This window comes from Hyperolius riggenbachi, chromosome 6 (assembly GCF_040937935.1).
Source record: "Hyperolius riggenbachi isolate aHypRig1 chromosome 6, aHypRig1.pri, whole genome shotgun sequence".
NCBI lineage: Eukaryota > Metazoa > Chordata > Amphibia > Anura > Hyperoliidae > Hyperolius > Hyperolius riggenbachi.
This window is the reverse complement of record NC_090651.1, coordinates 264,890,073-264,915,700: the sequence shown is the minus strand read 5'-3', so window position 1 is coordinate 264,915,700 and position 25,628 is coordinate 264,890,073. Positions and strand designations below refer to the sequence as shown.

Below are 25,628 nucleotides of genomic sequence, written 5' to 3'. Positions count from 1 at the left end.
GGCTGTGGCTCCTGCCTTCCATGCCCTGTGCTGGCAGCCATGCTGCTGCCGAATCTCTGTGCCAGAGACGCCTCCTCCTCCGATGATGAGCTGCCTTCAACCAACTGTGCTGGTGGTGGCACATAGGGACGATCCAGCACCTCATCATCATCATCCCCAAACATCTCCTCTGAGCCCTCAACCAACTCCTCTGCCCCAACATCCCCTACATCAGGCCCCTCCTCCTCCTTATGAAATTTTGGTTGTTGTGTGCCAACAACAAACTCCTCCACCTTATACTCCTTCTCCTCGCATGCCCCATCATCTCCTCCTCAAACTGTTCCACAACATCCCTCAAAACGCTTGCGGTCCCTGGGGTGAAGAGCAAGCTCAGTGAGGGCAGGCTGGTCGCTGGGGTGAACGTGACCTCAAGCGGTGGTGGAGGCCTGCTGCGGACTGGAGTGGTGGTGGTGGTGGTGGCACTGGTCTCGCTGGTGCTGGAGGTCTGTCTGGAAACGGTGGCTTCCTGCTCCACCATCATTACCACGACACCCTGTGCCTGAATCTCCGCAATGGGCCAGGGGCAACGAGCCGTCTCAAAGATGGACACAAAACGCTGCTGTTGCGCCTCTGCTCCCTCCTCCACAACTCTGCGGTCAGTGGCTGGCGGCGGACCAGTCACAGACCTGCTGGTGCTGCCAGTGGCTGCAGCAATGGCGCTGCCTCTCCTGGTGGTGCCTCGCCCTCTACCTCTGCCAGTCATTGTGCAATAATATACAAACACAATAAGAAAAACAAAACAATATATATATATATATATAGGGCGGGAAAGGATGTAAACTTTAATAAAGAGTCTGGGTTGGTGGTGACTGGTGGTGAGTTTTTTTTTTTTTTTTAATAGTAGTAGTACTAACAGTAGTGTAGTCTACAGTAGTCGATAACAAACTCATGTGACAGTCAGACAGTGACAATAAAAGTCTGTCACACACAGATGCAATCAATAGGGTCAGGCAGATGACAGTCACAGATCACAACAGATGCTGGCCTGGCCTGTGAAGTAACTATTACACAGTAGTGAAGCCTGTGGCACTAAATAAACTCACAGACTAGCAGTACAAATTAAGTAAACTAGTACGTAGGTAACAACTAACTATAATCCCTAGTAGTAGTGTAGTAGTCCATAACTAACTCGTGTGAATGTCAGACAGTGACAATAAAAGTCTGTCACACACGGACGCAATCAATAGGGTCGGGCAGATGACAGTCACAGATCACAACAGATGCTGGCCTGGCCTAGTGGCGACTTGTCTGTGAAGTAACTATTACACAGTAGTAGACTAGTAGTGAAGCCTGCAGCACTAAATAAACTCACAGACTAGCAGTACAAATTAAGTAAACTAGTACTTAGGTAACAGCTAACTATAATCCCTAGTAGTAGTGTAGTAGACGATAACTAACTCGTGTAACAGACAGTGACAATAAAAGTCTGTTACGCACGAACACAATCAATAGAGTCAGGCAGATGACAGTCACAGATCACAACAGATGCTGGCCTGGCCTAGTGGCCACTGGCCTGTGAAGTAACTATTACACAGTAGTGAAGCCTGCTGCACTAAATAAACTCAAAGACTATAGCAGTACAAATTAAGTAAACTAGTACGTAGGCAACAACTAACTATAATCGCTAGTAGTAATGTAGTAGTCGATAACTAACTTGTGTGACAGTCAGACAGTGACAATAAAAGTCTGTCACACGCGGACGCAATCAATAGGGTCGGGCAGATGATAGTCACAGATCACAACAGATGCTGGCCTGGCCTAGTGGCCTGTGAAGTAACTATTACACAGTAGTAGTGATAGTGAAGCCTGAGGCACTAAATAAACTCACAGACTAGCAGTACAAATTAAGTAAACTAGTACGTAGGTAACACAACTACTACTAACTATAATCCCTAGCAGTAGTGTATACAGTAGTCGATAACTAACTCGTGTGACAGACAGTGAGTGACAATAAAAGTCTAAAAAAGACTAAAGTGCAATCGTGTAGTACAAAAAATATCAAAAACTTTATTGACACATATTGCAGAAAAAAGACCTTAAAAACGGTTCTTCATAGAGAAAAAATGTATCTTCATACAATCAATCGCATAACAAAGACTAATATGAGAAGCTGACAAATATTATGGTTTGGCTTGACTTGATGAATAGTTGTAACCTTTACATGCATACGTTTAGAGGCAACGACACATGTTCGTTTCGGGCTTTTTAGTATAAACGCCCTTCATCAGGCAGAGTTCTAGGAAACAAGCAATAAAAAGGTTCATTACAATCACCAATTAAGTCAGACATGAAAAAACTTCCAAAACAAGGATAAAAAGAATGGTGGAACCGACAAGGGTGATAAAATTATGGTATGCACAACACCAGGTTCAGATCAATTTTAGAACCTGCATACCAATGAAAAAGTGTGCAGATGAAGAACAAAACACCAAGAAAAAGAAGAAAAGAAAAATAGCGCTGATCACGTCACGACAAGAAAAAACATGTCTATCCCCAAAAAAGAGGAGAGAAGGTTTAGAAGGAGTTGAGAAAAAGTACAACACAAATCAAAAAATCATAAGGCATGACACATAAAATTTCTTCAGATTGGTGACCCATCAAGCAGAAAAAATGTATGAAAATAATGTATGAAAAAATGAGGCAGTATATGGCAAAGAAAAATCGAAAATATTCACATGTCCATAGACAGTATACATCTAGGAGGAACCCATGGGTTCGACTTTAACAATTTATTCATATATGGTGCCACATCATGTTATATTGTTTTTTGTTTTCTGGCATTGGCAAGCACCACATTTTATTGAGCTAGGGTGTATGTTGCACTATTTGTTGTGGCCACAGCCTAATTCCTCCTAGATGTATATTGTCTATGGACATGTGAATATTTTCAATATGTTTTGTTTTAAACCATTCCATTGTTGCCCTGGCTTTATGTTTAGGGTCGTTGTCCTGTGGGAAGGTGAACCTCCTCCCCAGTCTCAAGTCTTTTGCAGACTACAAGAGGTTTTCTTTCAAGATTAACCACTACACAAATAATTGAATGTGTGCATTAAACACCAAGTGAGCCAGTTTTGTCAGGTGTTCACTTGGTGTTTAATGCACACATTCAATTCTCTGTGTAGTGGTTTCTTTCAAGATTGCCCTGTATTTGGCTCCATCCATCTTCCCATCAACTCTGACCGGCTTCCCTGTCCTTGCTGAAGAGAAGCACCCCCAGAGCATGATGCTGCCACCACCATATTTGACAGTGGGGATGGTGTGTGGGAGTGATGTGCAGTGTTAGTTAGTGATGGGCGAACATCCAGATGTTCGGGTTTGAGAACGTTCGGCCGAACGGTGTCCCGATGTTCGGTACATTCGTGCCGAACACCGAACATAATGGAAGTTAATGGGGACCCGAACTTTCCTGCTTTGCAAAGCCTCCTTACATGTAACATAGACCAAATTTTCAGGGTATGTGGACAGGGGGGTGGGTATAAGAGGAAACTATTTTTTTCCGAAAGGACCTTATAGTTTTTGAGAAAAACGATTTTAAAGTTTCAAAGGGAAATTGTCTTTTAAATGCGGAAAATGTCAGGTTTTTTTTGGCACAGGTAACAACAATCTTGTATTATTTTCAAAGCAAAGCAATGAGTTTTGTCGCCATGCAGTGATTAATAAATAGAAATGGGATATTACGGAAAGTGGCAACGCTAAGCCATCACAGATGTTCATGGTCCTTGGTCGGGGTCGGACTCGGGGAGTGTTGCGTATTCGTTTCCAATCCACGATTGATTCATTTTAATTTGTGTCAGCCGGTCTGCATTTGCTGTGGAGAGGCGGATACGCCGATCTGTAATGATGCCTCCGGCAGCACTGAAACAGCGTTCGGACATAACGCTGGCTGCAGGACAAGCCAGCACCTCTATTGCGTACATTGCCAGTTCGTGCCAGATGTGTAGCTTAGAGACCCAATAATTGAAGGGTGCAGATGGATTGTTCAACACGGCTACGCCATCTGACATGTAGTCCTTGACCATCTTCTGCAGACGATCGGTGTTGGAGGTGGAACTGGGCGATTGCTGTTCTGTGGGCTGCTGCATGGGTGTCATAAAATTTTGCCACTCCAAGGACACTGCCGATACCATTCCCTTGTGGGCATTACCTGCAGCTTGCGTTCTTTGTTCCCCTCCTCGTCCTGGGTTAGCGGAAGTCAGTCTGTTGGCATGGAACTGGCTAGAGGAGGAGGAGGATGTCAATCTCCTCTCTAATGTCTCCACAAGGGCCTGCTGGTATTCTTCAATTTTGACCTGTCTGACACTTTCTCCAATGAGTTTTTGAACATTGTCTTTGTACCGTGGATCCAGAAGGGTATAAACCCAGTAATCCACGTTGTCCAGAATTCGAACAACGCGCGGGTCGCGTTCAATGCAGTCTAGCATGAATTGAGCCATGTCTGCCACAGTCCTAACAGAATCCTCATCATGTTCTTCTGAGCTTGACGCACCCTTATCATCATCACCAGCATCACGCCGTCGCCCACCTTCTTCCTCGTCTTCTTCTGCTGTCCATTCCCGCAGAATCGTGGAAGTCCAACGTGCACCGCTCTGTCACTCGGCAGTGGGGGCATCCAAGTCCTGCTCCAACTCCAGCTGTTCCTCGTCCTCTTCTTCAACATAGCTGGGAGGACCAGCGTTTCCTGAGGCAGATTGTCTGATGTTGGTATCATCATCACGCTGATCGTTGTCCTCTTGACATTCCCCCACTTGCATCCTGACTGCAGCTTCCTTGATCTGCAACATTGATCTCTTCAGTAAACACAGCAGTGGTATCGTAATGCTGACTGAAGAGTTTTCACCGCTCACAAGCAACGTGGATTGCTCAAAATATTGGAGGACTTGGCAGAGGTCCAACATGGTGGCCCAATCAGATCCACAGAAGCTTGGTAGCTGCCCGGATGCGCCTCGGTACTGCGCCGTCATGTACTGGACCACTGCACTCTTCTGCTCGCAAAAGGGTGCTAGCATGTGCAGCGTTGAATTCCAGCGCGTGGGTACGTCACACACCAAGCGATGGTTCGGTAGATTGAACCGCTCCTGCATCTTGGTGAGTCCCTCCGAAGCGGTACTGGACTTTCGGAAATATTTGGCCACTCGTCGCACCTTCAGCAGAAGATCTGCCATGCCTGGGTATGTCCTCAGGAACCGTTGAACAACTAGGTTCATAACGTGTGCCAGGCAAGGGATGTGTCTCAGCTTAGCCAACTTTAAAGCGCGAATGAGATTGCTCCCATTGTCACAAACAACCATGCCTGGTTTCAGGTCCAGCGGTGCCAGCCACAAATCGGTCTGTTCCTTGATTCCCTTCCAAATTTCTTCACCTGTGTGCTACTTATCTCCAAGGCAGATCAGCTTCAGTAAGGCTTGCTGACGCATGGCAACAGCTGTGCTGCACTGCTTCCACGACGACCCTATTGCTGGGTTACCGATGCCGGATGAGGTACAGCTTTGAGAGGCGTTGGAGGAGAAGGAGTCAGAGTCGAGATTGGTGCCTCTGAGGGACGTCGGTCCAGCAGTTTGCGGCGTGGGCAACACCCGCGCCGTAGCCGGTGAGGAGGAGTCACTGCCAGGCTCCACAAGGTTCACCCAGTGCGCCGTCAGGGAGATGTATCGACCCTGGCCAAAGGCACTCGTCCAGGTGTCTGTGGTAAAGTGAACCGTGCAGGCAACGGCATTTTTCAAGCTTCTGGTTATTTTGCTAACCACGTGCTCATGTAACGCTGGCACTGCAGACCGTGCAAAATAGTATCGGCTGGGAACCACGTAACGTGGGATGGCAAGCGCCATCATGTGCTTGAAGCTGTTTGTCTCCACCACGCGATATGGCAGCATTTCGCAGGCCACAAACTTGGCTATGCTGGCTGTTAGTGCCACGGCCTGGGGGTCATTTGCTGGCAATTTTCTCTTGCGCTCAAACATCTCCGGGACAGACAACTGAACCGTAGGATCGCACACTGAAGGACAGTTGGTTGTTGTTGTCATGGTGGTTGAAGACTCGAAAACATCAAGAGGACTGTTGCGGAAACTGACATCGTCGTCTACTACGGATGTTTGTGCACCACGTAATGGCTGGGCTGCTGCGGAGGAGGGTCTGGTGACAACGGAGGCAGTGTTGCTGAGGGCTGGAAGCGAGCCGCTACCCTGGCCTTGCGTGTTTGACCACAGAGTGCTATGTTTGGCTACAATGTGGCGGCGCATGCTGGTGGTGGAGAGGTTGTTGACATTTTTCCCCCTTGCTCAGTCGGGTCCTGCACACCTTGCAAATCACCATGGTAACATCCACCCTGCAGTCTTCAAAGAAAGCCCAGACTTTTGAGCTCCTGCTTTGCTGGCGAGTTTGCTTCGTGCCTCTTTGGCGTCTCACTTCTACGGCTACGCCTGTTGTGGCCAAAATATCCCGCCTACTTTGTGGCACACGGCGAACTCTTGCAGCAGTGGGTTCTGCAGCAGACTCATCTGTACTGCTGCTATCCCGGCGGCGAGGTTCTACTCGATAATCCGGGTCTGTGTCCACATCGTCCAAAACCTCCTCTTCCATCTCCTCATCTGTGACTGTGACTGTGTCTGTGTGCAGTGGACTAGAGCTCCCCAGAACACCCTCTGCGCACCTCACTCCCATATCTTCAAGATGTTCTTGGTGGACCTCCTGCAATTCCAATTCCTGCGCACATTGCTCAGGGATTTGGGTGTCTTCGTCCTCGCCTTGCATTTCAATGAGTGGTGCAGTTTCCTCACACAATGGTTGTGAATATGGGCACAACATTTCTGGCTGTTCCATTGTTTGTGGGGGTAGGAGTAGGAATAGCTCCTCCGAAGAGCCCATTGTGTCCGGAAATAATTGTTCGGACTGGTTATTTGGCCATTGTGTGCATGGTGTAGCTGCTGGTTGTGTCACCTTTGTGCCCACTGGCTCCTTGTAACTGGCAGAGGACCTCGTGCGTGACAAGGATGTGCTGGTGCTGCTGCTGCTTAACCCGCTGCTGGATGCTTGAGAGGTCAACCAATTCACTATCCGGTCCTGCTCTTGTGGATTAGTGAGGGTTGTCTGTCTGGCACACATGGGTGGTATTGAGTGGGTTTTCTTAGGTGCTCCACTGCGGCCTCTACGTGAACCGTCAGGGGAAACACCTCTTCCCTTGCCCCTCCCTCTTTCACTGGATTTCTTCATTATGGTTGCACTGATCCCAGCAGTACACGCTGACTGTGGCAATACAGTGGCAATAAGACAATGCTATATAGTATGCTATATACTGGTGACGGACGGAAGTACTACTGATCCCAGCAGTACACGCTGACTGTGGCAATACAGTGGCAATAAGACAATGCTATATAGTATGCTATATACTGGTGACGGACGGAAGTACTACTGATCCCAGCAGTACACGCTGACTATGGCAATACAGTGGCAATAAGACAATGCTATATAGTATGCTATATACTGGTGACGGACGGAAGTACTACTGATCCCAGCAGTATACGCTGACTGTGGCAGTACAGTGGCAATAAGACAATGCTATATAGTATGCTATATACTGGTGACGGACGGAAGTACTACTGATCCCAGCAGTACACGCTGACTATGGCAATACAGTGGCAATAAGACAATGCTATATAGTATGCTATATACTGGTGACGGACGGAAGTACTACTGATCCCAGCAGTACACGCTGACTGTGGCAGTACAGTGGCAATAAGACAATGCTATATAGTATGCTATATACTGGTGACGGACGGAAGTACTACTGATCCCAGCACTACACGCTGACTGTGGCAGTACAGTGGCAATAAGACAATGCTATATAGTATACTAGCCGACCCGCAGTGTAGCATACGCCGCATAAGAGGGTAGAGGGCAGTAAGGGGGTATTGGGCACAGCGGCGGGGTCCCCCATGTGTGCTTTACCTCCAGCTTAAGCTCAGCAGGAACTCCCCCCCCCTCACCTGGGTCCCCATGTGCACTCCCCCTCCAGCTTAAGCTTAGCAGGAACCCCCCCCCCCACCTCACCTGGGTCCCCCAAGTGCACTCCCCCTCCTGCTTAAGCACAGTAGCAGCCGCCACTATTAGTAAGAGGCAGCGGGTGGGGATGACTCACCGTGTTCCATCGTGCGTTCCACTGTCGTCACTTCCTGCAATGCCGCACACTGTATTGGTGTAATTTGCCTTTTTAAAACAGAAGGAAATCTGCAATAATTCAGCTATAAGTGAACATTTGTGGTTAGCCACAATGAACTGCTACTAAATATGCAAATTACCCCTTTTCCCCCTTGGTAAGCCAAGCAAGCATCCAGAGCCGCTGGTATATAGCAAGCATATAGCTTTAAATTTTACACAGTCATATCAAAACCACATGTAGACAGCCTGTTTCAGACTTTTGGCCCTCATCAGTACATGGCAGGGATTGATACGGCTGTATGAGATAGGGCTTGGAGCAGTACAACAGACTAACCAAGCAGCTCAGGGTGACCCAAACCACTTGGAATGTATAGGGGGATAAAAGGGACCAAAAAGACCTCCTACTAAAAAAAAGCAAAGCTTGGTGTAATTTGCCTTCCTAAAACAGAAGGAAATATGTAATAATTCAGCTATAAGTGAACATTTGTGGTTACCCACAATGCACTGCTACTAAATATGCAAATAATTCCTTTTAACCCTTAGTAAGCCAAGCAAGCATCCAGAACCACTGGTGTATAGCAAGCCTATAGCTTTAAATTTTAGACAGCCATATCAAACCCACATGTGACAGCCTGTTTCAGACTTTTGGTCCTCATCAGTACATGGCAAGGATTGATATGGCTGTATGAGATAGGGCTTGGTCCAGTACAACAGAGTAACCAAGCAGCTCAGGGTGACCCAAACCACTCGGAATGTATAGGTGTATAAAAGGGACCAAAAAGACCTTTTACTAAAAAAATCAAAGCTTGGTGTAATTTGCCTTCTTAAAACAGAAGAAAATCTGCAATAATTCAGCTATAAGGCCTAGTGCAAACCAGAGCGGTTTGGGTGCATTTTGCGATCCGCTTGCGGCTGCGCATACACTTGGGTAATGTATTTCAATGGGCTGGTGCACACCAGAGCGCGAGGCGTTTTGCAGAAACGCATATTCCCGGGTGAGGCATTTTTTGGATTGCGGATGCGTTTCTGCCTCAATGTTAGGTATAGGAAAAACGCAAACCGCTCTGAAAAACGCCTGTTCAGAGCGGTTTTGCCGGCGTTTTTGTTACAGAAGCTGTTCAGTAACAGCTTTACTGTAACAATATATGAAATCTACTACACCAAAACCGCTACACAAAACCGCAAAATGCTAGCTGAAACGCTACAGAAAAAGAAGAAAAAGCGTTTCAAAATCTGCTAGCATTTTGCAGATCTGCTAGCGGTTTTTGGTGTGCACCAGGCCTAAGTGAACATTTGTGAATACCCACAATGCACTGCTACTAAATATGCAAATTATTCCTTTTCACCCTTGGTAAGTTAAGCAAGCCTATAGCTTTAAGTTTTACACAGTCATATCAAATCCACATGTGACAGCCTATTTCAGACATTTGGTCCTCATCAGTACATAGCAAGGATTGATATGGCTGTATGAGATAGGGCTTGGACCAGTACAACAGAGTAACCAAGCAGCTCAGGGTGACCCAAACTACTAAGAATGTATAGGAGGATAAAAGAGACCAAAAAGCCCCCCTACTAAAAAAAAGCAAAGCTTGGTGTAATTTTCCTTCTTAACCTCCCTGCCGGTTATCCCGAGCTCAGCTCGGGGTAAACTGCCGCGGAGGATTCCTCAGGCCCTGCTGGGCCGATTTGCATAATTTTTTTTTGTTACACGCAGCTAGCACTTTGCTAGCTGCGTGTAACTTACGATCGCTGCCGCTCCGTGCCGATTCGCCGCAACCCACCGCATCAGAGGGTGCCCCCCGAGACCCGTGCGCTGCCTGGCCAATCAGTGCCAGGCAGCGTCGAGGGGTGGTTCGGGACTCCCTCTGACGTCACGACGTCGATGACGTCATCGCGCCCGTCGCCATGGCGACGGGGGAAGCCCTCCTGGAAATCCCGTTCAGAACGGGATTTCCGGATGGGTATATGCGCCGGCGGCGATCGGCGCATTCGGGGGGACGCCGCAGGGAGGGGGGAAGCATGTAGCTAGCGCTAGGCTAGCTACATGCTAAAAAAAAAAAAAAAATGCCAAAAAACACCCTCCCTGCCGTGCGCAGCAATTTTTTATAACGGCAGGGAGGTTAAAACAGATGCAAATCTGCAATAATTCAGCTATAAGTGAACATTTGTGGTTACCCACAATGCACTGCTACTGAATATGCAAATTATCCCTCTTTGCCCTTGGTTTGATATGACACTACTTCTTCTTCTTGCTTGGACCGGCCCCTTCTTCTTGCTTGGACCGGCCCTGGGGGCAGGGCACTACTTCTTCTTCTTGTTTGAAGGTTAAAGGCACTTACTCTATTATATATATAGATACTGATGACGGACGGAAGTACTACTGATCCCAGCAGTACACGCTGACTATGGCAATACAGTGGCAATAAGACAATGCTATATAGTATGCTATATACTGGTGACGGACGGAAGTACTACTGATCCCAGCAGTACACGCTGACTGTGGCAGTACAGTGGCAATAAGACAATGCTATATAGTATATACTGGTGACGGACGGAAGTACTACTGATCCCAGCAGTACACGCTGACTGTGGCAGTACAGTGGCAATAAGACAATGCTATATAGTATGTTATACACTGGTGACGGACGGAAGTACTACTGATCCCAGCAGTACACGCTGACTGGCAGTACAGTGGCAAATAGACAATGCTATATACTGGTGGCGGAAGTACTACTGATCCCAGCAGTACAAGCACGCTGACTGGCACTACAGTAGTATGACTAGGAGGCTGGGGGGGCCCTGGCTAGCCTAGCTGGTGAGAGAGTCTAACCTGCCTGCCTACCCAAAGCTAAACCCAACTTCAAGTGGCGGAGAAATGACGCGGTTCGGGTATTTATTTACCCGAACCACGTGACCCGCTCGGCCAATCGCAGTGCGAGCCGCGTGTTCGAGCCCGAACCACGTGACCCGTTCGGCCAATCACAGCGCGAGCCGAACATTCGGGGAACGTTCGGCCATGCGCTGTCAGGCCGAACATAAGTTCGGCCACATGGCCGAACGCATGGTCGAACACCACGAGGTGTCTGGCGGAGCCCGAACCGAACTCGAACAGCCCAAAATCCGGGCGAACCCGAACAGTGGCGTACACTGTTCGCCCATCACTAGTGTTAGTTTTCCGCTACACATAGCGTTTTGCATTTTGGCCAAAAAGTTACATTTTGGTCTCATCTGACCAGAGCACATTCTTCCACATGTTTACTGTGTCCCCCAGATGGCTTGTGGCAAACTGCAAACAGGACTTCTTATGCTTTTCTGTTAACAATGGCTTTCTTCTTGCCACTCTTCCATAAAGGCCAACTTTGTGCAGTGCACGACTAATAGTTGTCCTATGGACAGATTCCCCCACCTGAGCTGTAGATCTCAGCAGCTCGTCCAGAGTCACCATGGGCCTCTTGACTGCATTTCTGATCAGCGCTCTCCTTGTTTGGCCTGTGAGCTTAGGTGGACGGCCTTGTCTTGGTAGGTTTACAGTTGTGCCATACTCGTTCCATTTCTGAATGATGGCTTGAACAGTGCTCTGTGGGATATTCAAGGCTTTGGAAATCTTTTTGTAGCCTAAACCTGCTTTAAATTTCTCAATAGCTTTATCCCTGACCTGTCTGGTGTGTTCTTTGAACTTCATGGTGTTATTGCTCCCAATATTCTCTTAGACAACCTCCGAGGCCGTCACAGAGCAACTGTGTGAGGAATAGCAGAGCCGCCGCGCAGGGCAGCATGGCGACGGCCTCCGCTTCCCAGCCGGCGGTTTCCGACTCTCATACTGAGCCGCCGGCGCAGAGCAGGGCAGTCACCGCCGCGGCTGACAACACGGCGGCGGGTCCCGCAATCCTGCTGTCGGACTTCGGTGCGCGGGCGTGCGCTGACCGGGGACCTGGCCTCTCTGATGTTCAGAGGCAGAGGGTCATGCGCACGTGCGCGAGGCGGCAGAACATTTATCTCCTAAGAAGACGGGTCAGCTGATCCGGCGATCAGCTGACCTCAGCCAGCCAATCACATGCTGAATTCAGTTCCAGCCCCCTGGGCAGGCTGGTGGAACAGGGCTTCTGCATTTAAGCCCAGAGATGTCATTTGCTCACTGTCTGCTGTTGTGAATACACATTGTGTTAGCGCTCAGACCTTAGCTCAGTTTCCCAGGTGTTGTCACCAAGGACGTCACACCTTAGATTAGGATTGTATTGTATATTTACCTGTGTTTTGACTCTGGCTATCCCTGACTAGTCTTTACTCTAAACGCTCTTGTACTTCTGCCTATCTGATTCAAGTTGCCGACCCTGCCTGTTTAAACGACTCTGAATCAGCCTTCTGTTTCTGTACTGTTGCCGCCTTCTCTGTTGCCGAACCTTTTGCTCGCCTGACCTTTCTCCCTTCAGTGGAACGTCTCCCACTGTAGGGCTATCTCTGAGGCTTGCCTCTCCGAGACGCCTACCCTAGCAGACGATTACTGCTAGAGGCCGAGATTCCTCTCTTTGCCTGGACTGAGGATCTCACACACTGAGTTCCCACTCAGAGGTAACCACACCTCTGAGGAATCGCAGTGTGGTGGACATTTCCACAATCTTGCAATATTATTGCTGTTGCTATTGTTTATTTTACTGTGTTAGGTGTCCGGAGGTTAGTCGCACTTGTATTATTGGTGATTCTGCAGATCATCAATAATCAGGTGACATCTGTATTATTGGCGATACTGCAGATCACCAATAATCAGATTCTCTCTGTGTGCTGACACCCATTCGTTACAAACTGTATTTGTACTGACATTAGATTACACACAGGTGCACTCTACTTAGTCATTAGCACTCATCAGGCAATGTCTATGGGCAACTGACTGCACTCAGACCAAAGGGGGCTGAATAATTACGCACACCCCACTTTGCAGTTATTTATTTGTAAAAAATGTTTGGAATCATGTATGATTTTTGTTCCACTTCTCACGTATACACCACTTTGTATTGGTCTTTCACGTGGAATTCCAATAAAATGGATTCATGTTTCTGGCAGTAATGTGAAAAAATGTGGAAAACTTCAAGGGGGCCGAATACTTTTGCAAGCCATTGTATATATTTCTGTATACAGAGTTCCCTTCTGCATGAGCTAGTAAAAAATAAAGCAGACAGTTTAGAATGCTTCATTTTTTATTGCAGTCTCCAGTAACACTTAACTAAACGATAGCTTAGGCAAGGTGATAATTCCTCACACACTTTACACATGCATTCCTCTCTGTAAATTAGTATCCTGTCTTTAACTTTAGAGTTCTGTCCTTATTTTAAGGATTGAAGCATTAACTTTAGAAATCACTCCTTAACTTAAAGACAGAATCCTTATTTTAAAGTTTGCCTGAGGTAAATTGCTGAATGAATACCGCATGCTTTAACGTCATGACAATAACAGTAAAAACAGCACAGAATTGTTATTAAAGATAAGAAATAAGCTTAGTGAATTTTGGCTATTGTCAGTTCAGGTGTCCTTTACTTCTTTATGGAAAAAGAGTTTTATGCTAAATCAGTTTCACAGTCAATTTCCCTTTATTGCTACAAAAACCTTTCTAAGACTTTGAAATGTGTGCTTACAACATCAAAAAGGCCCTGATGTGAATTAATTACTCACCAAACACATTTAATCTGACATTCTTTCTGTTTTATGATAAGCATTATATCAGCAGCATATTAAGGCAACCCTGAATTAAACTTTCTTGTACTTGGTCTTACCTTTGCTATGTTCCATAAAATAGAGGAACACGGTCCCTGGTTTTTAAGAGTTAGATGGCAGTGGAGAATTGCGATTCAGTAAACCTGAGCTGGATTTAATAAAAGTTGTATATTAGTAGTCAAAAGTTTGGCACTCCCACATGGTTCAAATCAGATTATTGTGTGGATTGTTGAAACGTTAGAGAAACAACAGTTGTGCCTTTGCAGAAGAATGCAAGGCCTGCAGTGAATACTTTTCGCAGAAACAAAAATAAATATCAGGACATCCAATATAAGTTATGAAAATATTTACTACTATTGCAGGACACAGGTGCATTTACATGACTACTAAGTAACCATTTAGCAACCGTCACTAGAATGTGGTATTACACAAGTGAGAGTTGCAAATTTTTGCTACAAATCATGTAGACAGTTGTCAATCTGGGTTTCTCACCCTTATCGTGGGTGCTGTTGCTGGAAAGATAGACTTGAAGCGTACATTTAATGAAGGCACCAATTGAAAAGGACACAGGAAATATCAGTACAATTAACAATATTCCACTACTTAATTCATTTAGTAAAAATATCATTAATACTTACCCATATTTTACTATGACCATACCGAACGCTTCTCTGACACAGAACCCTCCCTCTACCGATGCCTAACCCTAAAACCACCCCTTGGTGATGCCTAACCTTACCCTCCCATTCCTGGTGGTGCCTAACCTTAATCCCCCTCCCACTTTTGGAGGTGCCCAACCTTAACTCCCCCTGGTGGTGCCTCACCTTAACCCCTCTCCCCCCTTCCTCCCTGGTGGTGTACCTAACCTTAACCCACCCTGGTGATGCCTAATTTTAATCCCACTGCAACCAATCCTCCCACCCTACCTATGCCTACTGGCCTCCTGCTGAAAAGGGTGCCCGGTAAAAAAAGCAGTCATCAGGGCCACCCGCTATGCAGACTGTGGCTACAGATAATTTTATTAGGCGACCCTTTTCAAAAGGACATACAACCTTTTCAACTGCTCCAGACTTGATAGCAGGCTCCCTGCCCTCTTCCTCAGTCAGAGGCCCTAAACCTCCTTAGGTGCAGTTCACAGTAAGCAGAGACCACAACAGGAAATTCCTCATTGTTGTACCTACTAAACTGAACAAAAAGAAAATGCCGGTTTCTGGTCTAATTTATGCCAGTTTCTGGTGTCATTTCACCAAATTGTGTATTCATCAGTTGCCATGAGGTACTGCACATAATTCTTTTTAATATTATTCTTTATATGTGGCGTTCTAATCTTTGTGCTGTGCAATTCTGTTCACTAATCGGAAAAATTGTATAAACTAAAGCAAACCATAATCCCAGCATCAATGTGGCTGGGAAGTCCTGCTGCTACCTGCACGCTCATGGCAGCTGTGGGTTCATCTAGCAGACAGCAACCAGTTATTACCTTGGCTCTGCAGTGCAAAGTTTGGCCAATGCTATGGCTGCATTCTGCTGTACAGAAGACCTCTTGGCATCTCCACCAGCATGGATCAGCAGCAGCTTCAGGATATCAGACTGGAGGAGGGAGGAAGCTGCTCCTGGTAAATCAAAGCAATGTCTAAGGCAAAGAGCTGTATTCCCAGCCACAAGTTCATCCTTAGAGTGCAACAGACCAACCAAAGTGCTGAATTCTAAGGGAAAAACAAAAAGATCTACATAAGAAACAATACTGAGAATAAAAATATGAAAAGTGAATGCCTTTTTGTTGTCTTATACAACACCCAGTTGTTGCCTATCCTCTGTGAACCTGTGCTATATTATAGGAATTCTGAAGTGGGAAAAATACAGAAGGTGCCATTGCTAATGTCCATTCCAACCCCTACATGCTTGGCCATTGTGCTCCTTCTCTAATGCTTTCTGAAACACTGATTAATAACCGTATGCAAATCAGGTGTTGAGGCCACTCTTGACTGCACTGGCTGCATGCTTGTTGCCGGTATGTGACTGAGACATTACTCAGCCTACAAGTTTAGCATGACAGCCAAGCAGCTGAGAGGAAATAAAGAGTGCTCCTTCCCTTTTCTTCTCATCATATAGTTGGATGTAAACGTTTGGGCAACCTTGTTAATTTCGGGATTTTCCTGTTACATATATACATAGTAACTAAATCATTGGTTGTTACGATAAAAATGGAAGTTAAATATATCATGCCCCTTACACCTGTGTCACACCGCTGATGGTCTGTTATTGCACCCGCCTCCTGCATCTGTGCCACACTGCTGATGGACTGTTATTGCACCCGCCTCTTGCATCTGTGTCACACTGCTGCTGATGGACTGTTATTGCACATGCCCCTTACATCTGGGTCACACTGCGGCTGATGGACTGTTATTGTTATTGCACTCGCCTCTTACGTCTGTGTCACACTGCTGCTGATGGACTGTTATTGCACATGCCCCTTGCATCTGGTCACACTGCTACTGATGGACTGTTATTGCACATGCCCCTTACATCTGGTCACACTGCTACTGATGGACTGTTATTGCACATGCCCCTTACATCTGGTCACACTGCTGCTGATGGACTGTTATTGCACATGCCCCTTACATCCGTGTCACACTGCTGCCGATGGACTTATTGCACATGCCCCTTACATCCGTGTCACACTGCTGCGGATGGACTGTTATTGTACTCGCCTCTTACATCTGTGTCACACTGCTGCGGATGGACTGTTATTGTACTATTACTAGTACTATTACGAGTATTGTTGTACATTCCAGTCGCATTGTGCTGGCTTACCATCCATGCCCCAAATGCTACCCCTCCCCCCTCTTACCACCTACTCCAGAGCACAGCTCCTCAAATGGGAACATATCACAGCCGCACACCCGGAGGATGGGCTCCTGTACAACTCTGTTTGGAGCCATGTCCAAGTAATCACTGCTTCTGCGCCCTGGCCTCCTCGTAGCCAGCGCCGCAGGGGCTGTCGATCAGGCGTCCGGGCGAGGCTGAAGAGGAGGGGCCTGCGGTCAGCCATCCCTGCGGTCCTCCTAGCTAACGTCCGCTCCCTCCCTAACAAGCTAGATGAGCTGAGACTCCTCAGCGACAAGAGGGAACACGGTCACAACACCCCAGTCTTTTGCTTTACTGAAACGTGGCTCCATGACGACATCCCTGAGAGTGCCCTCCAGCTCCCAGGCTTCAGCCTCATCCGAGCAGACCGGGACAGCACCCTCTCTGGGAAAAAGAAAGGGGGCGGCATCTGCTTCTACATCAGCTCTGCCTGGTGCTCAAACACCTCTGTACTGGCCAAGAAATGCACCCCAGAACTAGAACTCCTCCTCATCAATTGCAGGCCAATCTACTCGCCCAGGGAGTTCTCCTCCTACGTCCTCGCGGGTGTGTATATCCCTCCTGATGCAGAGGTAAATGCTGCCCTGCGTGATCTCAGTGATACCATCATGCAGTGGGAGACAGCACTCCCGGACTCGCTGTTCATTATCTTGGGGGATTTTAACAAGGCCAACCTCCGCAAAGAGCTGCCCCGCTTCCATCAGCACATCACCTGCCCCACCAGGAGTGCCAACACCCTCGACCACTGCTACACGACCCTGAAAGAAGCATACAAAGCGACACCGTGGGCAGCCCTAGGCTCATCTGACCACTGCATCATCCACCTGGTACCTACTTATAAAAGGCGCCTGGAAACTTCAAAACCTGTCACTAAGTCCTCCAAAGTGTGGTCAAGTGAGGCCAAACTACAACTTCAGGCCTGCTTTGACTGCACAGACTGGAAGGCCCTTGAATCGCCTAACCTGGACGAGTGGGCAGACAACGTGTCCTCATACATTAGCTTCTGCGAGGACTCCTGTATCCCAACTAAAACCTTCAAACTGTATCCAAACGATAAACCGTGGTTCTCAAAAAGACTACGACAACTACGGCGCAGCAAAGAAGCCGCACATAAGTCCGGCAACCAGGAGGAATACAAGAAGGCAAGAAACGACCTGAACAGAGAGCTGAGGTCCGCAAAGAAGTGCTACGTAGAGAAGCTGGAACAGAACCTCTCCTCAAACGACCCACGAGCCGTGTGGAAAGGACTAAAGGCTGCCACCAACTACAAGCCCCCCCCCTCAGCATGCCACACCGAGCACTGAGCTTGCCGAGAGTCTCAGTGACTTCTACTGCAGATTCGAGAACCAGCCAGCACTTGCAGGACTCCCACAGCCACCTGCACAATCTGCCACTGTAGCCCTGAGCCCTCACTCACCCCCACCATCAGTGAGGGAGGCGGATGTACTGAAACACTTGCTAAGGTTAAATGCTAGGAAAGCCTCGGGTCCGGACGGAGTGTCACCAGCCTGCCTGAAAACCGGTGCTCGGCAGCTCGCTACCACCCTCTCTTCCATCTTCACAAGGTCCCTCCAGGAAGGCAAAGTTCCCGCGTGCTTCAAGAGGTCTGCCATTATCCCTGTCCCCAAAAAGCAGGGCATCCTCGACCTCAACAACTTCAGGCCCGTGGCACTTACATCCGTGATCATGAAAGCTTTTGAAAGCATGGTGCTACCCCTCCTTAAGCACTCTACTAAGGGACTGCTGGACCCGCACCAATTCGCGTACAGAGCGAACAGGTCCACAGATGACGCCATCAACCAGGTCGAAAGCATATGTCACTGGTGCAGAGAGAATGGTTTGGTCCTAAACACAGCAAAAACGGTGGAGATGATCGTTGATTTCAGGAGGCGCGCCTCTTCCCCGCCTCCAATCCACATTGATGGCATGGAAGTGGAAAGAGTCCCCAGTGTCCGCCTACTGGGCACAACCATCTCCAATGACCTGAGGTGGAACACCAACACCGCCTCAACACAGAGGAAAGCCCAGCAGAGACTTTTCTTTCTCCGCCAACTGAAAAAGTTCGATATGGCCCAAAGACTCCTGACAAATTTTTACTCCGCCACGATCGAATCCGTCCTATTCTGGTCCATCCTGGTCTGGTACGCCAGCTCCTCCGCCAGCGACAAGCTCAAACTGCAGAGGGTCATCAAATCTGCAGAGAGGATCATCGGGAGACCCCTTCCCACTCTGGACCTCCTCTACCACTCCAGGCTGAACACCAGAGCATTAAAGATCGCCAACGACCCCTCGCACCCAGGCTACCGCTTCTTTAATCGGCTCCCCTCGTGCCGGAAGCTCCGGTTCCGATCCATCTACACCAGGACCTCTAGATATAAGAACAGTTTTTTTCCCTCGGCTGTCAACCTCCTGAACTCTCTCCATGGAAATGCCCATCCCCACCCCACAATACCATGACGCACTGAAGCACCCTGCACATAGACGGCGCTCCAGCTCAAGCATACCTTTGTTTTTTTTGTATTGTCATGATGCCACATTGTCTCCCTCTGCATAAATGTCATATAATGTTCTGTATTCTGTATAATGTTCTGTTCCTACTGCGTGTTCTGTCCTGTATCTGTAAACACTGTATATCGTGTATCAGTACCCTGTACGTGCCAAGCCCAATTCCGGGCACGACCCAGTCGTGCTTGGCGAAATAAAGTTTTCTGATTCTGATCATATAGGACAGGGGTCCTCAACCTTTTCCGGCTCGGGGACCGCTTTCTGACCGGGGGGGGGGGGGGGGGGTTGTCGGCGATGCGCGACCTAGTGGACAGTGTCATATGCAGTGGGTTGGGGGGGTTGTTGCCCCAGTATAGGGAGATAGGGAGTTTAGTTGCCCCAGTATGGCTAGTATAGTTGCCCCAGTATAGCCAGTATAGTGCACCAGTATAGCCAGTATAGTGCCCCAGTATAGCCAGTATAGTGCCCCGTGTAGCCAGTATAGTGCCCCAGTATAGCCAGTATAGTGCCCCGTGTAGCCAGTATAGTGCCCCAGTATAGCTAGTATAGTGCCCCAGTATAGCCAGTATAGTGCTTTAATATAGCCAGTATAGTGCCCCGTGTAGCCAGTATAGTGCCCCAGTATAGCTAGTATAGTGCCCAGTATAGTTAGTATAGTGCCCAGTACAGCCAGTATGGTGCCCCAGTATAGCTAGTATAGTGCCCAGTACAGCCAGTATAGCTAGTATAGTGCCCAGTACAGCCAGTATAGTGCCCCAGTATAGCGAGTATAGTGCCCAGTACAGCGAGTATGGTGCCCAGTATAGTGCCCCAGTACAGTCAGTATAGTAAATTGCGCAAAAGCTAGTACAGTGCCCAGTACAGCCAGTATAGTGCCCCAGTATAGCTAGTATAGTGCCCAGTGCAGCCAGTATAGTGCCCCAGTATAGCTAGTATATTGCCCCAGTATAGCGCCCCAGTATGGCTAGTATAGTTCCCCAGTATGGCGCCCCAGTATAGCTAGGTGAGTGCCCAGTGTAGCGCCCTAGTATGGGTGGGTGTGTAGGTAGTGCCCCTCTCCCCAAACGGCCGCGCGCTTGTTACCTTATGAGCGGCGGCCGCTTCCTTCCTTATAGTCCCCCAGGAGCCGCTCTCCTCGTATCATCGTATTGCGACTGCTGTAAGGAGGGAAGGAAGCGCGTCAGCGGTTCCCAAGGTAACGGCGATGCATATCGCCGCTACAGGAAGCCGCTGACGCACTTCCTTCCCTTCCTTACAGCAGTTGCAATACGCGCTGCTGTAAGATGCTGCCGATAAGAGGAGAGCGGCGCCTGGGGGACTATAAGGAAGGAAGCGGCCGCCGCTCATAAGGTAACAGGAGCGGTGGCCGCGGGGGGAGGGGCGAGAGGCCAGACACGCCGCGGCCCGGTAGGAGACTGCCAACGGACCGGCAGTGGGTCGCGGCCCGGTGGTTGGGGACCCCTGATATAGGAGACACACACAGTGATATTTGAGAAGTGAAATTAAGTTTATTGGATTTACAGAAAGTGTGCAATAATTGTTTAAACAAAATTAGGCAGGTGCATAAATGTGGGCACCACAAAAAAAATAAAAACAATATTTAGTAGATCCTCCTTTTGCAGAAATTACAGCCTCTAAACCAGGGGTCAGGAACCTTTTTGGCTGAGAGAGCCAAAAACGCCACATATATTAAAATGTAATTCCGTGAGAGCCATACAATAAATGTTTCAAACTGGGACAGTGCACATGCGCAGCAGAGGGCTCACGTCCCTGTTGCCATGGAGATGTGTATACAGTTGACCCTCTGGGCAGCAGAAGTGTCAGACATGTCTTCAACTTCTCTTGGGTTTCAGCAACATCAGCAATTTCCCTGAGAGACAGACAGGAGAAATACCAACTAACAGCTTGTACAATTAGCTTGCTGACTTGGGGGTTAATTTACTTTGTAGGATGAGATCCCGCACTTTGGCCCAATAGGCTGCTTGTCAAGTGACAGACAGCCTATTGGGCCAATCAAAGTGTGAGGATCTCATCCTACAAAGTCACTGGACCTGACAGGGTCCAGGGTGAGACAATTGAAACGTTAGTTTTGGGGGGAGCGCAAGTAAGTTAGTAGTGCATGCTGCAGCAGTAGCGTGCCTACTTTGAAAATTTTACTTGCGCTGTCACAGTAAGCTGCACTGCTTGAGCAGTGTAGCTTAGTGAATCAACCCCTAATTATGAGCCATCAAAAGAGCCACATCTGGCTCCTGAGCCATAGGTTCCATACCCCTACTCTAAACGCTTCCTGTAGGTTCCAATGAGAGTCTGAATTGTGGTTGAAGGTATTTTGGACCATTCCTCTTTACAAAACATCTCTAGGTTATTCAGGTTTGATGGCTTTAGAGCATGGACAGCTCTCTTTAACTCACACGCCCCATATTTTCAATTATATTCAGGTCTGGGGACTGAGATGGCCATTCCAGAACGTTGTACTTGTTCCTCTGCATGAATGCCTTAGTGGAATTTGAGCAGTGTTTAGGGTCGTTGTCTTGTTGAAAGATCCAGCCCAGGCGCAGCGTCAGCTTTTGTCACTGATTCCTGGACATTGGTCTCCAGAATCTGCAGATACTGAGTGGAATCCATGCGTCCATCAACTTTGACAAGATTCCCAATCCCTGCACTGGCAACACAGCCCCACAACATGATGTTAGGTGAACAGAGGCGCCAGAATGATAAAATATACATAAACATTTAAAAAAATTGCTGGGAGGAAGTGGTGGACTTGCCTCCGTTAAAGCAAACACCAAGGACTGTAAATATATAGATATACACATTTATTGAAAATGAAAATACCCCAAAGATGCAACGCGTTTCGCGGGCACAGCCCACTTCTTCAGGCAATAAGCAGGGGATAAACAACAGCAATTCAGTTATAGCAAGCAGAGCGCCACCATATTTTACTGTAGGTAGAAGCTGTTTTTTTTTGGAATGCTGTGTTGTTTTCCCTCCATGCATAATGCCCCTTATTGCCCAAATAACTTAATTTTAGTTTCATCAGTCCACAGCACCTTATTCCAAAATGAAACTGGCTTGTCCAAATGTGCTTTAGCATAACTCAAGCGGCTCTGTTTGTGCTGTGGGCGGAGAAAAGGTTTCCTCTGCATCACTCTTTCATACAGCATCTCCTTGTGTAAAGTGCGCCCAATGGTTGAACAATGCACAGTGACTCCATCTGCAGCAAGATTATGTTGTGAGTCCTTGATGCTGGTCTGTGGGTTGACTGTTCTCACCATTCTTCGCTTCTGTTTATCCGAGATTTTTCTTGGTTTGCCACTTCGAGCCTTAACTTGAACTGAGCCTGTGGTCTTCCATTTTCCCAATATGTTCCTAACTGTGGAAAGAAGACAGCTGAAATCTCTGATACAGCTTTCTGTATCCTTCCCCTAAACCATGATGGTGAACAATCTTTGTCTTCAGCTCATTTGAGAGGTATTTTGAGACCCCATGTTGCTACTCTTCAGAGAAAATTAAAAGAGGACGGAAACTTACAATTGATCCCCCTAAATACTCTTTCTCATAATTGGATTCACCTGTGTATGTAGGTGAGGGGTCCACATTTATGCATCTGCCTAATTTTGCTTAAACAATTTTTGCACACTTACTGTAAATCCAATAAACTTCATTTCACTTCTCAGATATCACTGTGTGTCTCCTATATATTATATTTAACTGACATTTTTATCATAACAACCAAGGATTTATATAGGAAAATCATGACAATTAACAAGGTTGCCCAAACTTTTACATCCCACTGTAAGCTTTTTTAAAAATACCACTTTGACCATTTAACTGCCCCGCCCAAGTTATTTTGTGTTAGATAACTTGAGGTGTGGCTGCTGCAGCCAGCTAAACTCGAGCTGCCTCCCCGGCTAATATGCAGAGTGGCACAGGGAGAACTTGATATTTACCTGACCCAAACACAAAATTAGCTCTCCTTTTGCAAGATCAGCTCTTTTCTTCCACCACCGAGCGGTGCTGTAATGCTGACCTCATCCTCCGGATCCCTAATACATGATGTAGTGTGATTGTGACTCAAATCAGGATGTCAGCATTGCAATGCCACTTGGTGGTGGAAGAAGAGACCCAATCCATTCCATTTGAGGTTTCTAACTACCTGAGTCTGATAACCTCGATCCCTAAAGAGAACCCGAGGTGGGTTTGAAGAATATTATCTGCATACAGAGGCTGGATCTGCCTATACAGCCCAGCCTCTGTTGCTATCCCAAACCCCCCTAAGGTCCCCCTGCACTCTGCAATCCCTCATAAATCACAGCCACGCTGCTGACAAACAGCTTGTCAGAGCTGGCTGTGTTTATCTCTATAGTGTCAGTCTGCTGCTCTCCCCGCCTCCTGCAGAACTCCAGTCCCCGCCTGCATCCCTTCCCTCCCTGCTGATTGGAGGGAAGGGACGGGGGCAGGGACCGGAGCTATGCAGGAGGCGGGGGAGCAGCTGAGACTGACACTACAGATGTAAACACAACCTCACAGCATGGCTGTGATTTATGAGGGATTGCAGAGTGCAGGGGGACCTTAGTGGGGTTTGGGATAGCAACAGAGGCTGGGCTGTATAGGCAGATCCAGCCTCTGTATGCAGATAACATTCTTTAAACACACCTCGGGTTCTCTTAAGTGATTATTTATCTTAGTTCTGTGACTATGCTTCTACTCATGAACAGGGGCGTGGCTAGTATCCTAAGAGATTCAGGGCACTTTTGGGCACTCCAGATGGAAAATACATGTGGCCATGCATAATAATGTGGGTGTGGTCAAGGGGGGAGCCAAATTTACATGAACTGAACAGCGGTCTAAGTAGGCTTGCTCAGGGATGCAGCATATCACATAAATAGGCAGTGTAACTTAAACATAACTTGGCAGAGTTACCTGGCTTCTGTGCTGGTTGGTCTGGCTTTCTGCTGGGCGGGCTGCCCTGCCAGCAGGTTATCTGGAAGTTCCATCATAGCATTCCCTGACCTTCTAGTGGACCCCTTCCCATGTTCCCAATCAGGCACCACAACTCTCAGCATGCCCCCATAGAAGAACCACAGCTCTCTGCATGCCCCATAAAAGCATCACAGTGCCAGCATGGCACCACAGCACCCAGTATGCTCACATAGAGGCACCCAGCATATCCCCGATTGATGCATACACGCCATTGAGTCACCACAGCTGACTCTGCCTGGTGGACATCCGGGGCATGTGCCACTGATCTTTGGGGCTAGCAACTCCCCTGCTCATGAATAATTCCTAACACCAAAGATGGTGCTGGAGGCTATCAGGGTGCACATGTAGCACATAACTCGATGTGGGTTTTTTTTTCGGGGATTGGTGCAATACAGAGTTTGCAGGAGGTTTTTGTTTCCTCCTCCCCGGGCGCAGTAGATGGTTGGGGCCTTGTTTTGGCTCTGCTCTCCAGCATCATGTTACACAGGGGTTGATGGAGAACAGATCATTTATAGTCAGGAGTAGAGATGGCTCGAACCTCCGATTTTAGGTTTGCGAACCTCGAATGCGAACTTCCGCAAAAGTTCGGGTTCGCGCAAACTTCGCGAACCGTTTTAGACTTCAATTAGGAGGCGAACTTTAAAAACTACAAACATTTATGCTGGCCACAAAAGTGATGGAAAAGATGTTTTAAGGGGTCTAACACTTGGAGTTTTGCATGGCGGAGTAGGATACATGCCAAAAGTCCCGGGGAAAAATCTGGATTTGACGCACAGCAGCGTTTTAAGGGCAGAAATCACATTGCAATGCTAAATTGGAGGCCTAAAGTGCTTTAAAACATCTTGCATGTGTATACATCAATCAGGTAGTGTAATTAGTGAACTACTTCACACTGACACACTAAACTCACTGTGTAATACACCGCAAACAGCTGTTTGTGTAGTGACGGCCGTGCTGGACTGGTGCAGGCAAAGGCGGTTTTCAAGCCTATATGGTCGCCATGCGGTGGTAGCTCAATGATAAAACAGTGACTGTCCAGCTGATCGAATTTGGTCTGTCCACAATGAAGCAACGACCTTATTATCTTGGGTGTGCCTCCCCCCAACACTTTCAAATAGCCGGCGGTCATTGCTTCATTGTGATACGCAAGTCCCTTCACCACGGCAAGGTAACGATCACGAAGGGGAATAGGCACATGTACATGCCTTTTGTTTTGTTGTTGCAGCCGCAGTGCAGCAAGAAAAATTAGGAAGGCATGTACATGCACCAGAAAAATCATTATAGCAGCCGCTGCTAGCAGCGGCCTTAAAAATTCAGGAATCCACCTGGAGTCCTGGACCCTGTTGGTGGTGGCTGAGAAGGCAGTCAAGCGGCCT

At 47.7% G+C, this 25,628-nt stretch overlaps 1 protein-coding gene across 9 annotated transcripts in view; it reads right to left on the bottom strand.

Annotated features, from left to right (window-relative positions):
- TTC12 (tetratricopeptide repeat domain 12) overlaps positions 1-25,628 on the bottom strand; it is a 308,494-nt gene that overhangs the window by 6,425 nt on the left and 276,441 nt on the right. For 5 of the 9 annotated variants that reach the window (XM_068240768.1, XM_068240774.1, XM_068240770.1 and 2 more), the window contains one exon: positions 15,377-15,602. The exons of 1 other annotated variant lie outside the window; for it this stretch is intronic. In XM_068240768.1, the coding sequence (XP_068096869.1) occupies positions 15,377-15,602 (226 nt within the window). Of the gene's footprint in view, positions 1-8,170; positions 8,239-13,955; positions 14,045-15,376; positions 15,603-25,628 lie in introns of those variants that run through there. 3 more of the 9 variants (XR_011022127.1, XM_068240772.1, XR_011022128.1) reach the window with 3 other exon arrangements.